Source organism: Arachis stenosperma, chromosome 2, assembly GCF_014773155.1.
Source record: "Arachis stenosperma cultivar V10309 chromosome 2, arast.V10309.gnm1.PFL2, whole genome shotgun sequence".
Lineage (NCBI taxonomy): Eukaryota > Viridiplantae > Streptophyta > Magnoliopsida > Fabales > Fabaceae > Arachis > Arachis stenosperma.
The window spans coordinates 15,756,455-15,769,549 of record NC_080378.1 but is presented as its reverse complement, the minus strand read 5'-3'; the positions used below and the strand labels follow the sequence as shown (position 1 = coordinate 15,769,549).

At 40.6% G+C, this 13,095-nt stretch overlaps 1 protein-coding gene across 1 annotated transcript; it reads left to right on the top strand.

The window, feature by feature from the left end:
• Window positions 1-1,143: 1,143 nt before the first annotated feature.
• On the top strand, window positions 1,144-1,725 carry LOC130962634 (uncharacterized). The gene has a single exon (XM_057888820.1). It carries the CDS (start codon window positions 1,144-1,146, stop codon window positions 1,723-1,725), a length of 582 nt encoding a protein of 193 aa, XP_057744803.1.
• Window positions 1,726-13,095: the final 11,370 nt, after the last annotated feature.

Below are 13,095 nucleotides of genomic sequence, written 5' to 3'. Positions count from 1 at the left end.
GATGTAGAGTCTAGGATTGCATTTGGCATCCCGGGGTCTTATATCCTACATCACTGGGCACTGTTACCATACTAAAAACCTCCGGTTCTCATACCATATTTCTATTGTATTTTTCAGATGCAGGTCGCAACCCACCTCAGTGAGTTATCTGTTGGTGACAGGAGCGGAGGATCTGGATTCCTTTTGTAGTCCTTTGGTTTATTTTATATATGTCTCTCACTTTTGTACCTTATTTCTTCTAGAGGCGTGTATTTGAGAGAACAAAATTTGTATAAGCTATTTTTACCGTCTATTTTCATACATGGTCTGTATATGGCTAGCCTGCTTAAACTCCGCGAGTCGTGACTAGCTTCCTATGATATTATACTATTATACTATGATGCCTGGTTATTCTATACCTGTTTCTTATGCTTCAAGTTAGTAGCTTCGTTAGTACGCTTTGCACTTTTGAAATCCTGTTTTGAGCTATATTTCTTCATCGGGCTTCTAGATATTATAAATTCTTTCTATATATCATATGTATGTATAAGCTTAGAATTATCATAACCTTTGATTAACATTTGCTTTATGGCGTGTGGTACGACTTAGGGTAATTAGGGTGTTACATTTAGTGGTATCAGAGTGGTTCGTCCTCGTGAGCCTGAGGGATGGACCAATTGTGCTTCCTTGCATACTATGTGTGTCTTTTCTTTGATTTTATTAGGTTATTTATTTGATATATGCATAGCATGCTTGTTTGTGAGTGTCTGTTTGGGATAAATTGAAGCACTAGAATTTTGATATTGAGAATGATCACCTTGATATCGATTGTTTGGTGTAGACAGAAATCCTACATGGCTACACGCAGACGAGGTCGAGCACGTTCACGTGATAGTAGGAACGAGCAACTGGTGGACAACCATGCCGAATTCATGGCGGTGATGGCGAACCTGGCCAACACTATGGAGGTGAATGCTGCTGGGACTCTGCAAGCTGTGCAAAGGCTAGGTCAACCGGCTGGGAACGGCAACAGAAATGTGAACGGTGAAAGGAATGCTCATGCTAACGCCGAAGGAAACGAAGATAACATGGGAGGCATTCCGATGACTTTGGTAACCTTCCTCAAGGTTCATCCGCCAACATTCTGAAGATCAACTAATCCTAATGAAGCGAACCACTGGTTCCAAGCCATGGAGCGTGCTTTACAGGCGCAACATGTTCCATACAATTTATCTGGAGTTTGCCGCTTATCAGCTTGCGGGAGAGGCCCAGCCCTGGTGGCAAGCAGAGTGTCGCTTGCTACAACTACAGAATGCTAAGGTTTCGTGGGATGTATTCCGAACGGCCTTTTACAAGAAGTACTTTCCTGAGTTTGTAAGGAAAGCGAAGGAGATGGAGCTAATGCAGCTGAAGCAAGGTTCCATGTCTGTGACTGAGTACACCAACAAGTTCGAAGAGCTTTGTAGGTTTTCTCGGGTGTGTCAGGGTGACCCAGAGACCTTCGAGAGCTGGAGGTGCATTAAGTACCAAAGGGGTTTGAAGGATAGCATTATGACCGTTGTGGCTCCTATGGAGATCCGTGTCTTCTCCGACTTGGTGAACAAAGCAAGGGTGGTGGAGGAGTATGCCAAGACCGTGGCTACATCCAAGGACACTCATGGAGGAAGCAGTAGCAAAGGACGTGGCAAGCATTACCATCCAAGGAGTCAAAGTTTTAAGAGAAGAGGATATGCGCATCAAGGTTAAGGAGGTTTCAAGAAGAACACTCATGATCAGTTTCAGCATGGCAAGGGAAAAGAAAGTCAGAGTGGGTGCTTCAACTGTGGATTGCCTGGTCATATTGCGAGGGATTACACTCGTGGGAAGAACCTGAGTGCGGGTCAGAGCCAGCACCAGGGGAGAGTATTTGCTGTGAACGCCAAGGATGCTTTCAAGGCGGATCCATTGATGAGAGGTATCTGTTTATTTGGTGATAAGACTTTAATTGCATTATATGATACTGGAGCATCGCATTCGTTTATCTCGTTTGCTAACGTTGAGGAATCAGGCTTGAAAGTGTCAGAGTTACCTTTTGATCTACATGTACATACTCCACATCAGACAGTTATGACTAGAACAGGTTGTAGGCAAGTAGGTTTCAATCTTGAGGGTAGAGATTTTGTACAGGATTTGATCTGTTTACCTATGGTTGGGTTGGAGTTGATTTTAGGGTTTGATTGGTTGTCGAAGAATCGGGTTTTATTGGATTGCTTTGAGCGGACAATTCGGTTTATACCGGAAGGAGAGGGTGGAGCAATAATAGCCGCGGGATACTACCTGAACTCTGTAGTGGTACGCTGTAGTGGGGAAGAGTATCAGGGTTACATCTTGTTAACTGCTAATGCTTCGGGTGATACCCAAGTCTTAGAACAGATTCCGGTAGTTAGGAATTTTTTGGAGGTATTTCTGGAAGATATCCCTGAGTTTCCACCTCAACGGGAGATTGAGTTTGTGACCAAGAGGTTCATTCAACCGAGTGTATCACCGTGGGGAGCGCCAGTTTTATTGGTGAAGAAGAAGGATGGAGGAATGCGATGTGTGTGGACTACCGGCAGCTAAACAAAATGAATGTGAAGAACAAGTACCCGCTGCCAAGGATAGACGACTTGATGATCAACTGCAAGGAGCTGAAGTATCTTCCAAGATTGATTTGAGATCCGGTTACCATCAGATAAGGGTAAAGGAGGATGACATCCCCAAGACCGCATTTAAAACACGTTATGGACACTACGAGTTTGCGGTGATGTCCTTTGTGTTAACGAACGCACCTGCTGTTTTCATGGATTACATGAACAGAGTCTTTCGTCCCTTGCTGGACAAGTTTGTGGTGGTTTTCATAGACGACGTCTTAGTTTACTCCAAGACAGCGAAGGAACATGAGGAGCACTTGAGGATTGTGCTGCAAATCTTGAAGAAGTGGAAGTTGTATGCTAGGTTGTCGAAGTGCGAGTTATGGAAGGAGAAAGTAAAATTCCTAGGTCATGTGGTAAGCAAGGGAGGCATAGCGGTAGATCCTATTAAGGTAGAAGCGGTGATGGAATGGGAAAGACCAACGACGGTGATGAAAGTTAGGAGTTTCTTGGGGTAGCCGGATACTATCGGAGGTTTATCGAAGGATTTTTCCAGATTACACTACCGATGACAAAGTTGACAAGAAAAGAAGTGCCTTTTGTTTGGACGTCGGAGTGTGAAGAGAGTTTTCAAACTTTGAAGCAGAGGTTAACTTCAGCACCTATTTTGATCTTGCCGGAACCGCATGAACCGTTTGAAGTGTATTGTGATGCTTCCTTGAAGGGTTTGGGTTGCGTGTTGATGCAACACCAGAATGTGGTGGCTTACGCATCGCGTCAGCTAAGACCGCATGACATAAATTACCTAACTCATGACTTGGAATTAGCGGCAATTGTGTTTGCATTGAAGATTTAGAGACACCACTTGTACGGAGTGAGGTTTAGCATCTTTTCTGATCATAAGAGTCTCAAGTACATCTTTGATCAGAAGGAGCTAAATATGCGTCAAAGGAGGTGGATGGAATTGCTTAAGGATTATGATTTTGAATTGAGTTATCATCCTGGAAGGGCAAATGTGGTAGGCAGACACTTTGAGTCGGAAGTCCTTGACAATAGCCTGGATGAGAATCAAGGAAGAGGAGCTAATGGAGAAGTTTGTGGATCTTAAGCTGGATATTAGTGAAGATGCCGGGAGAGCTTGCTTAAATCAGTTACAAATCTCAAGTGACTTTAAATCTGAACTCTTGAAGGCTCATCAGAACGATGACGTGTTACCAAAAGTATTGCCAGCTATCGAACAAGAAAAGCAATGGAGGGTATCATGGGATCAAGACGGATTGTGGAGATTCAAGGGTAGAGTCATTGTACCGGATGTGGGGATGTTGCGACGAGATATATTGAGAGAAGCGCACAAGAGCGGATTCTCTATTCATCCTGGAAGTACTAAGATGTGCCATGATCTGAAGACTATGTTCTGGTGGTCTGGTATGAAGAAGGATGTGGCAGAACATATCTCAAAGTGCCTGACGTGTCAGAAGGTGAAGATAGAACATCAGAAACCGTTGGGAATACTTCAACCACTTGAAAATCCTCAGTAGAAATGGGAAGGAATTGCAATGGATTTTGTGACCGGTTTACCAAGGACTAGGTCGGGATTTGATGCGATTTGGGTGATCGTAGATCGCTTAACCAAGTCTGCTCATTTTCTACCTATTCGAGTAAAATATTCTATGGAGGAGCTAGCAAGGTTGTATATAAAGAAAATAGTAAGATTGCATGGTGTGCCGTTGAGCATACTATCAGACCGTGATCCCCGATTCACTTCAAAATTTTGGGAAGCTTTCCAAAGAGCCTTCGGTACGAAGCTATGTCTTAGTACGGCGTATCATCCACAAACAGATGGACAGTCGGAAAGGATTATTCAGACATTGGAGGATATGCTGAGAGCATGTGTTTTGGGCCAACCCGGAAGTTGAGACCGTTACATGCCATTGGTGGAGTTTGCGTACAACAATAGCTTTCATGCGAGTATTTGGATGGCTCCGTATGAGGCTTTGTATGGACGGAAGTGCCAGTCTCTACTTTGTTAGTATGAACCGGGCGAAGAAAGTGTATTGGGTCCAGATGTGGTAGCAGAGACTACGGAGAAGGTTAAGAAAATACGAGAAAAAATTTTGACTGTTCAGAGTTGACAAAAAAGTTATGCGGATCAGAAAAGAAAACCGTTAGAGTTTGAAGTAGGAAAGCATGTGTTTCTACGTGTTACACCCACAACTGGGATTGGAAGGGCAATCAAGACCAAGAAGTTGAATCCGAGGTATATAGGACCGTTTGAGATCCTAAGGCTTTTCGGGCCGGTGGCATACCAAGTGGCTTTGCCACCTCACCTGTATAAACTACATGACGTGTTCCACGTGTCACAACTCTGTAAGTACACGTCAGACGTGACTCATATGTTGGAGCATGAGACAGTCGAGTTGAGGAAAAACTTGACTTTCCAAGTGACACCGGTGAGGATTGACAACACCAGTATAAAGAAGCTGCGAGAAAAAGAAGTTCAGTTGGTTAAAGTTGCTTGGAAGTGAGCAGGAGTCGAAGAGCATACTTGAGAATTAGAATCCGAGATACGAAAGGACTATCCCGAGCTTTTCTCAGGTAATTCAAATTTTGAGGGCAAAATTTCTTAATTGGTGGGAAAAATGTAAGAACCGTAATTAATCAAACCGGTTAATTAAGTGATTATATTGCCCAAATTTGATTTCGAAAAGTTAGAGTGAGAATTTGATGTTTTAAACATTATTTTTGGACTCAGTGGGTCTTTCCGAGTCAGAAAATATGTTTTCTGCAAAAAATTGTAAAAAACCGCAAACCGACAGTTGAACCGGTTCAAGTATGCCCGGTGCTGTGCGAGAAAAAGTAGAAACAGTCAGAAACCTTAGAAAAACATTGGAAATAGAAAACCGGGCGTTAATTTTAAAGGTTTGGCCCGAAGTTGGGCAAAATGTACTAAAAACGCTAACGGGTTGAACCGGGCCCAAGTTGGGTCCAAGTCCAACATATATAAAGGTTCATTTAATGAATCCTAGCCTCCAAAAACACTCACACTTCATATTTGAGAGGGAGGAGAGGAAGAAGAAAACCCTAACCACCTCCATCTTTCCAAGCTCATATCTTGAGTTCTAGAGCTCCGATTTGCGTGCCGTCAGCGGCTACGCGTTTCTTACGAAGAGCTATACAAAATCCACCCAAAAAATTATAGAGGTAAGCTCGAAATCTTTCCAGTTACGCTCTCCAAAATTTCGGGTTTTGTTAGGGTTTGGGTTAAATGGATTTTGTGATTTTGGATGTTTAGGTTTACTCTAATCCTTGTTTAACCTTGGATTTTGGCCATCAAATCTGTTGGGAGAGGTAAGAGATGCTAAACCCTTGTGAAATTTGATTTATGTTGAGTCCTAGGTTGATTTTGTGGTGATTTATATGTATATAGCTTGATTATTGTGAGTTTGGAGCTTGTTGGTGCTTGTTGGAACTACATTGGTGGTCGAATTTTGGTTGAAAGCTCATTTGGTTCATATTGGAAATCGGCCAAGGTATGATTTTGGTTTCCTCTATGTAGTATATAATATTTATAGATACTTAGGCTAGTGACCCATAGGATATGATTGGATTTTGGATGGTTGATGAGTTATTGGGTGTAATTGTATGATAATGATTGATGAAATAATGAATTTTGAGTTGATAATGATGATTAATAGTGATATGTTGAGGATGAATGATTTGTAAAGTTGAGTAGTAAATTATGTTGATAAATGTGATATTGGTGTTGATTTATTGGTAATATAGTTAGAAAATTGTTAATGAAGTTGGATATATGAGTTATATTGATATTGATGTTGTGGATAAGGGAAAATGTGGTATACTTAGTGAAATATGTCATAGAGTGTTGAATTTGATGAGAATTGGAGTTGTGGAGTGGTTTGGGTTGGTTTGGTCGTGTTTTATGAAGGAATTGTGAAAATTGTGATTTTGGGTAAAAGTAGAATTTCGGTGAACTTTGTCTGATCATAAAGTCTGCCTCGGTTTTCAAAATTTGTTGAAATTTGTTTAGAATTAAAGATCTTTGAAAATCCTTTAAAACGGTATAAAGTTTGTGAAATTTGGAATTTTGTAGAGGAAGTTATGATCATTCAAAGCTGGTGTTGAAAATCTGAAAATTTTACAAAGTTACAGGATTCTGAGTACTCTTATATGTGCGGACGCACAGCCTTGTGTCCATGCAAACCCTGCGAGAATTTTGACCTGTGCAAACGCACGCACAGGAAGGGAAGTGCGTGCTGGTGGCAGTGCTAGCACAACTTGTGCACACGCATATCTAAGGAAACATTTCAACCTGTGCGGACGCACAAGCTTGTGCGGACGCACACGTTAGGGAGAACTGTCTGTTGGGGGCGCATGCACAGGTTTTGCCAGCGTACAGACCCTTTGTGTTTTGGTACCTGTGCATACACACACTCCTGTGTGTACGCACACTTTTAAAAATTTCCTGGGCGTGCGCACGCACACCTCTGTGCGGACGCACATGCCCTGTTTTTCAAATTTTGCTTTGTTTTCAACTATTCTACCTCTCCAACAAGGTTGTAAGCTTTTATAACACCTTTTTAAGACTTTTGGACATATTTTGGGTGTTCAAACCTGGGAAATGGTTTAAGGGTTTTAGACACTAATATTTGGAAAAGGTTAGCAAACAGAGTTCTAGGTTTATGTTCTACGGGGAAAAGTTTGATGGTATGTGATGAATGGTTGATGAATGAGATGCGAAAGCAAGGAATTGAAATGTGAAAGAATAGTGGTTGAAAAGAGTTAAGGACACTGGATAAGGCGATGGATCCATCTTGTGCTAAAAATGTTTTGAAAACCAATGTACCACTTTTTATTGAGATTATGAGACGCTATGCGCCCGGTAGGGGCCGAGGTTGGATCCCGCCTATCGAGGTAGCGGCGATGGCATAAGGGCGGTGGTTCGTCCCGCTTGCGCTTAGATGTGAGGTCGGTGGCAATAGATCCCGCTCACATCCCTTCGGATCATCAGAGCGTATAGGCGTAAAACCCTGGATAGTGATCCGAGCACTATATCTCGGGGGTTCCCACACCATGAATCCGAAGGGCGACATCTCCATGGAGATGTGTCGGGTTGGCAGTTGAACCGACAATGTGATATCATAGTCAGTAGGGCAGGCATTCATCATATGCATTTTCTATCTATTTGTATGCTTTGCCGACTTGATATTATTTTTCCTATCTGTTTAACATGTCTAATTGCTACTTGTATTAATTGTTGTATATGCCTCTACTTGTGATTTACTTGTATTGTATATATTTGTACTTTTACGGGGATTGAGGAGGTTCGGAAGGAGGTGGCGATGGGATCGCATGGAGGATCGGTTGGTGAAGGCTGTGGGACAGCGGTGTTTGATTAGAGTAGAAATTCCCTAAGATAGATTACCCTGTTATGGTACTAAGGTTAAGTTATGCTAAGGAATTACATATTGTGATGTTTTGGTTTAGTTTGCTATAAGTTTGAATTTCTGTGATGGATGTGGAGTCTAGGATTGCCTTTGGCGTCCTGGGGTCTTATATCCTACATCACTGGGCACTGTTACCATACTGAGAACCTTCGATTCTCATACCATATTTCTGTTGTGTTTTTCAGATGCAGGTCGCAACCCACCTCAGTGAGTTGTCTGTTGGTGACAGGAGCGGAGGATCTGGATTCCTTTTGTAGTCCTTTGGTTTATTTTATATATGTCTCTCACTTTTGTACTTTGTTTCCCCTAGAGGCCTGTATTTGAGAGAACAAAATTTGTATAAGCTGTTTTTACCATCTATTTTCATACATGGTCTGTATATGGTTAGCCGGCTTAAACTCTGCGAGTCGTGACTAGCTTCCTATGATATTATACTATTATACTATGATGCGTGGTTATTCTATACATGTTTCTTATGCTTCAAGTTAATAGCTTCGTTAGTACGCTTTGCGCTTTTGAAATCCTATTTTGAGCTATATTTCTTCATCGGGCTTTTAGATATTATAAATTCCTTCTATATATCATATGTATAAGCTTAGAACTATCGTAACCTTTGATTAACCTTTGCTTTATGGCGCATGGTAAGGCTTAAGGTAATTAGGTGTGCAATAGGGTTAGAATATGGGAGAATAAGTTAAGAAGGGTGGTTTGGAAATTTTAGATAATTTTTAGAATTTGGATAATTTTGTTAAGAGTAACTCTTTTATGGTTACAAGTTAATTTTAATTATTTTATGCTTAAATTTGTCAGGTTATAATTTTTTATGGTTAGTTTTGGTACATTACTTGATGGTCAAGTAATAACTTCTTGGTGGAGAGAAGTTTAAGAAAAGAAAGTAGAGAGAAAGCACATTTAGTTGGAAAAGAGAGAGAGAATTTTAAAATTTTAAAGGATTTATTATTCCTTATATTTAAAAGTTATTTCTATGTGGTATTCATGGGATTTTTTATTTTAATAAATAAATTATAATAATTACTGAAATAAATAATTTAAAAAATATTTACCGAAATAAATATCCATCTCTTATCTCGTTTACACTATAAACGAGATAATTTTGCACATATCTCGTTTACTTCGTAAACGAGATATGTGGAGGCCTATCTCATTTACACTGTAAACGAGATAAGGCTGGGAGATGTCTTTAAATATATGTTGTCACAACCTTTGACCGGGTCCCATTTTAAACTTTTCAACACCTTTCTAGTCTCTTTTACCCCTTTTCTAAGCATAGTATCAATACATACGACGATGGCGCGCGCAGTAGGTAACGTGGAGACATCAACTGGCTGAATGAGACTTCGCATTACGCCGGGACAGCCGACTTTGAGGTTAGTTTTTTCGTGTTGAATTTTGTGCAATCCTGTATAGATATATTTTTGTATGTAGCCATGGTTAGCGTAGTCGCAAAGAACTAGAATATAGTTTGTAGTGTTAGGAATAGGTTGCTTGTAGAAATTTGGAACTCTATTTAATTGTGGTAGGTTATTACTGCATAGTTATTAGTTTGGAACTCCATGTTCTAATTAGTTTTTTTAGTATCAAATATATTAAAATTAATAGAGTAATATTTGTCTAAAAAATAAGTAATTAAAAATGTAAATATGTTCTTAATTAGAAATATCTTTGACTTAAAAAGAAATATTTATTTAACTTTAATATTTATTTAACTTTAATATTTTTAATTACTTAAAAATAGTGTCAGAATTTAATAGGAAGAATATAGAAGCCTATTTAAAAGTTTTAAAATACGAGAATCATTAAACGTCGAAGATCCAATTAAACTTTTCAAAATATTTCTTTATAATTCTGAACTAATTTTTTCTTTAGAGGCCTCGCCTTTTACTAACCCGACGAGTGAGTCATACCCTTCCTCCACCGGACGCCATCATCCCATATCTGGTTGAGGCTGGATTCGGCAACACGGTGCCCCTCAGGGATTTCACATTCGACAATTCCCTGATTACGGCATTCGTGGAGCGATGGCGTCCAAAGACCACGTTTTATCTCCCGTGGAGTGAGTCCACTATTACCCTGTAGGATGTGGTGTACCACCTAGACCTACGCACACAAGGGAGCCAGTCGGGGGTGCCTCCGTGACTTCGGTAGGTACCACCACACGGTAGCGCACATGGTACTTTAATCAATTCAACTCGATCACCCGGTACTCAGTAGACTTGCGAATACTGTAGTTCTTCACACCCTGTAGCACTACCTCTCGGCATTTGAACCTGTGATCGACCCGAAACTCTATCCCACCGTCTAGGTTGTAATCCTCTTCCCCTGTGTTAAAACGAAGTCCTCTCATGCATGGCGTCCAGATCCAAACTATGATAGTGACTTGGCACTGCCAACAGCACCAGAATTGGGTGGGATGGATGCAAGACATGGCGTGCCGCAGCCTCAATGGGCGTCTCCAGTACAATCTCATCCTCCTCAACCTCTTCAGAAGAATCACTATTGGCACTATCCGCCACGTATTCTTCGTTTGACTCTTCGTCTCCCTCCTCTGCCTCCTCCACTGGAATGGCGACATGAATGGGTGGTGGTGCGAGAGGTCGGTCGTCTCGTACAAGCCGAAATAGTCGAAATCAGAAAACTCCATTACCTATGGGTGCAAGCAACCTATACCCACCCTTCCAACCTCCCTCGCAACTATACCACCGAGGTTGTTCAATATCAAACTCTTCAAATTCGACAATGTACTTACACGCTGAGTCTGCAACAATATCAGATTGTCATACTCAAATATCACCCCGTTGTCGCCATTTCTCATACGACAATTGGGATAAATACACACAACTATGTACACGTTATTACTGGCTATTGTTGCCTTATTTTTGTGAGAAAAACGAGACAGAAAAAAGATATGAAATGTGTGTGAAGAATGCCAAGGGTTACACATATTTTTTATAGCTGCTGAAAAGTTGTCCTATCGTATCTCGTTTACAGTATAAACGAATACTGTAAACGAGATAAGTATATCTCGTTTACACTGCAAACGAGATATACACGTGTCACATCCACGTGTCTTATCTCGTTTATACCGTAAACGAGATACGTGCAAAATTATCTCATTTATAATGTAAATGAGATAAGAAAGTGATATTTATTTCAGTAAATATTTTTTAAATTATTTATTTCAATAATTATTATAATTAATTTATTTGTTAAAATAAAAAATCCGACATCCATGTACTATCTGACATGTTAATATATTACAATTTGGCAACCGGTTACAGAAGTTGCTTAAGTTAGATGATTGGAGGGTCAATTAAGGATTTTCGACTTATGGATAAACGATTTATCCTTTGGCCAAATAATGAACAATAAAAAATGATATTTACTTTTAATATAACTTGGATAACAATGATTGAACCTGTCAAGGAATACTGCGTACCCTACGGAACTACGAGGAAATTAGCGGCCAAGTGATCAATATGGATAAGTCATCGGTTTTTTTCAGTAAAAATACTCCTCTTCCTATCCGAGATCAACTAGCTGCTATCCTTCAAGTCCCTCATGTTGGTAATCAAAACAAATACCTGGGTTTACCAGCAATCGTCCAGAGATCAAAAAGAGCGACTTTTCATTACATTAAAGACAAGGTTAATCAGAAACTACAACATTGGAAGAGGTCACTATTGTCACCAAGTGGAAGGGAGGTTTTGATTAAAGCGGTGGCTACAGCTGTTCCGTTATATACGCTTAGTTGTTTTAAGCTCCCTGAGACACTTCTCGATGAACTGCAACGAGCCATGCTCCAATTCTGGTGGGGATAAAAGAGAGATGAGAAAAGATTGCAATAGGTGGGCTGGAAGACTACTTGTAGGCCAAGAATCCAAGGGGGTCTCAATTTCAAGGAGTTGAAAGCTTTTAATCTTGCGATGTTAGCCAAGCAAGGATGGCGACTCTTAACTCGACCAAATTCACTGATATATAAGGTGTACAGAAGCAAGTATTTCAGGTTTACAGATTTTCTCAGAGCTGAGGTTGGGAATAGTCCCTCCTGGGGCTGGCAAAGTGTTTTAGAAGGAAGAAAAGTACTGGAAAAAGGCATTCTATGAAAAATCGGAAGGGGAACTTCTGTCAGAATACGAGAAGATTCTTGGGTCTCCAAGTTTACAACAATAACCCCTATCTCGAACCCTAACTCAACAGACCTCCCTCTACGGGTATGAGACTTAATTCTCCCGAATAAACAGTGGAACCACAATAAAATAGCAGAATTTTTCAGTGCAGAAGTATCAGACGCTATCATCAATACTACCATTAATGATGGAGAAGATAAAATTACCTGGATGAAGGAAAAGTCTGGCAGTTACTCAGTTGCAACCGGCTACCAGACGGCATTTCAATTTAACCACTCACCAGTTGAATACCTCCCTGAACGCTTCCGACATAAACAAATGTGGTCAAATATCTGGAAATTGAAGTGCCAACCAAAAATAAAGAACTTTATTTGGAAGATACTGCATGAAGGCATACCTGTTAAACAAAAACTACACGAACGAATTCCGAGTGTTAACCCACTTTGCCCCAGATGCAACTTGACAGAGGAAACAGTGGTTCACTGCATCTGGACGTGTGTGGATTCAGTGGAAGCTTGGCAGACTTCTGGAATTACTGTGCTACCCTGCGAAGAAGAAGCATGGAAATGGTGGTTAGCAATTCATAATGAAATAGGTCAAGCAAATCAATTAGAAGGAAGGAGAGAATTAGTTGCGAATTTGTGCTGGCAACTGTGGAAAGCAAGAAACGAGTGGGTATTTGAACAGAAGCGCAAATCTCCATTGTTGAGCTTGGAAGAAGCACGAAGAGCAGTGAGAGAGAGAGAGAGCGTACAAGATGAAACTTCCCCCTTTTTGTGTGCAACTTTGTCCGAGAAATTTGTTTCTTTAGTTGGATCTTTTCCTTTTCTGTACTCGGTGTAAGTTAGCCCAATTGGGCTCAATGCAATAAATTTCTACTGTCTTGGATAAAAA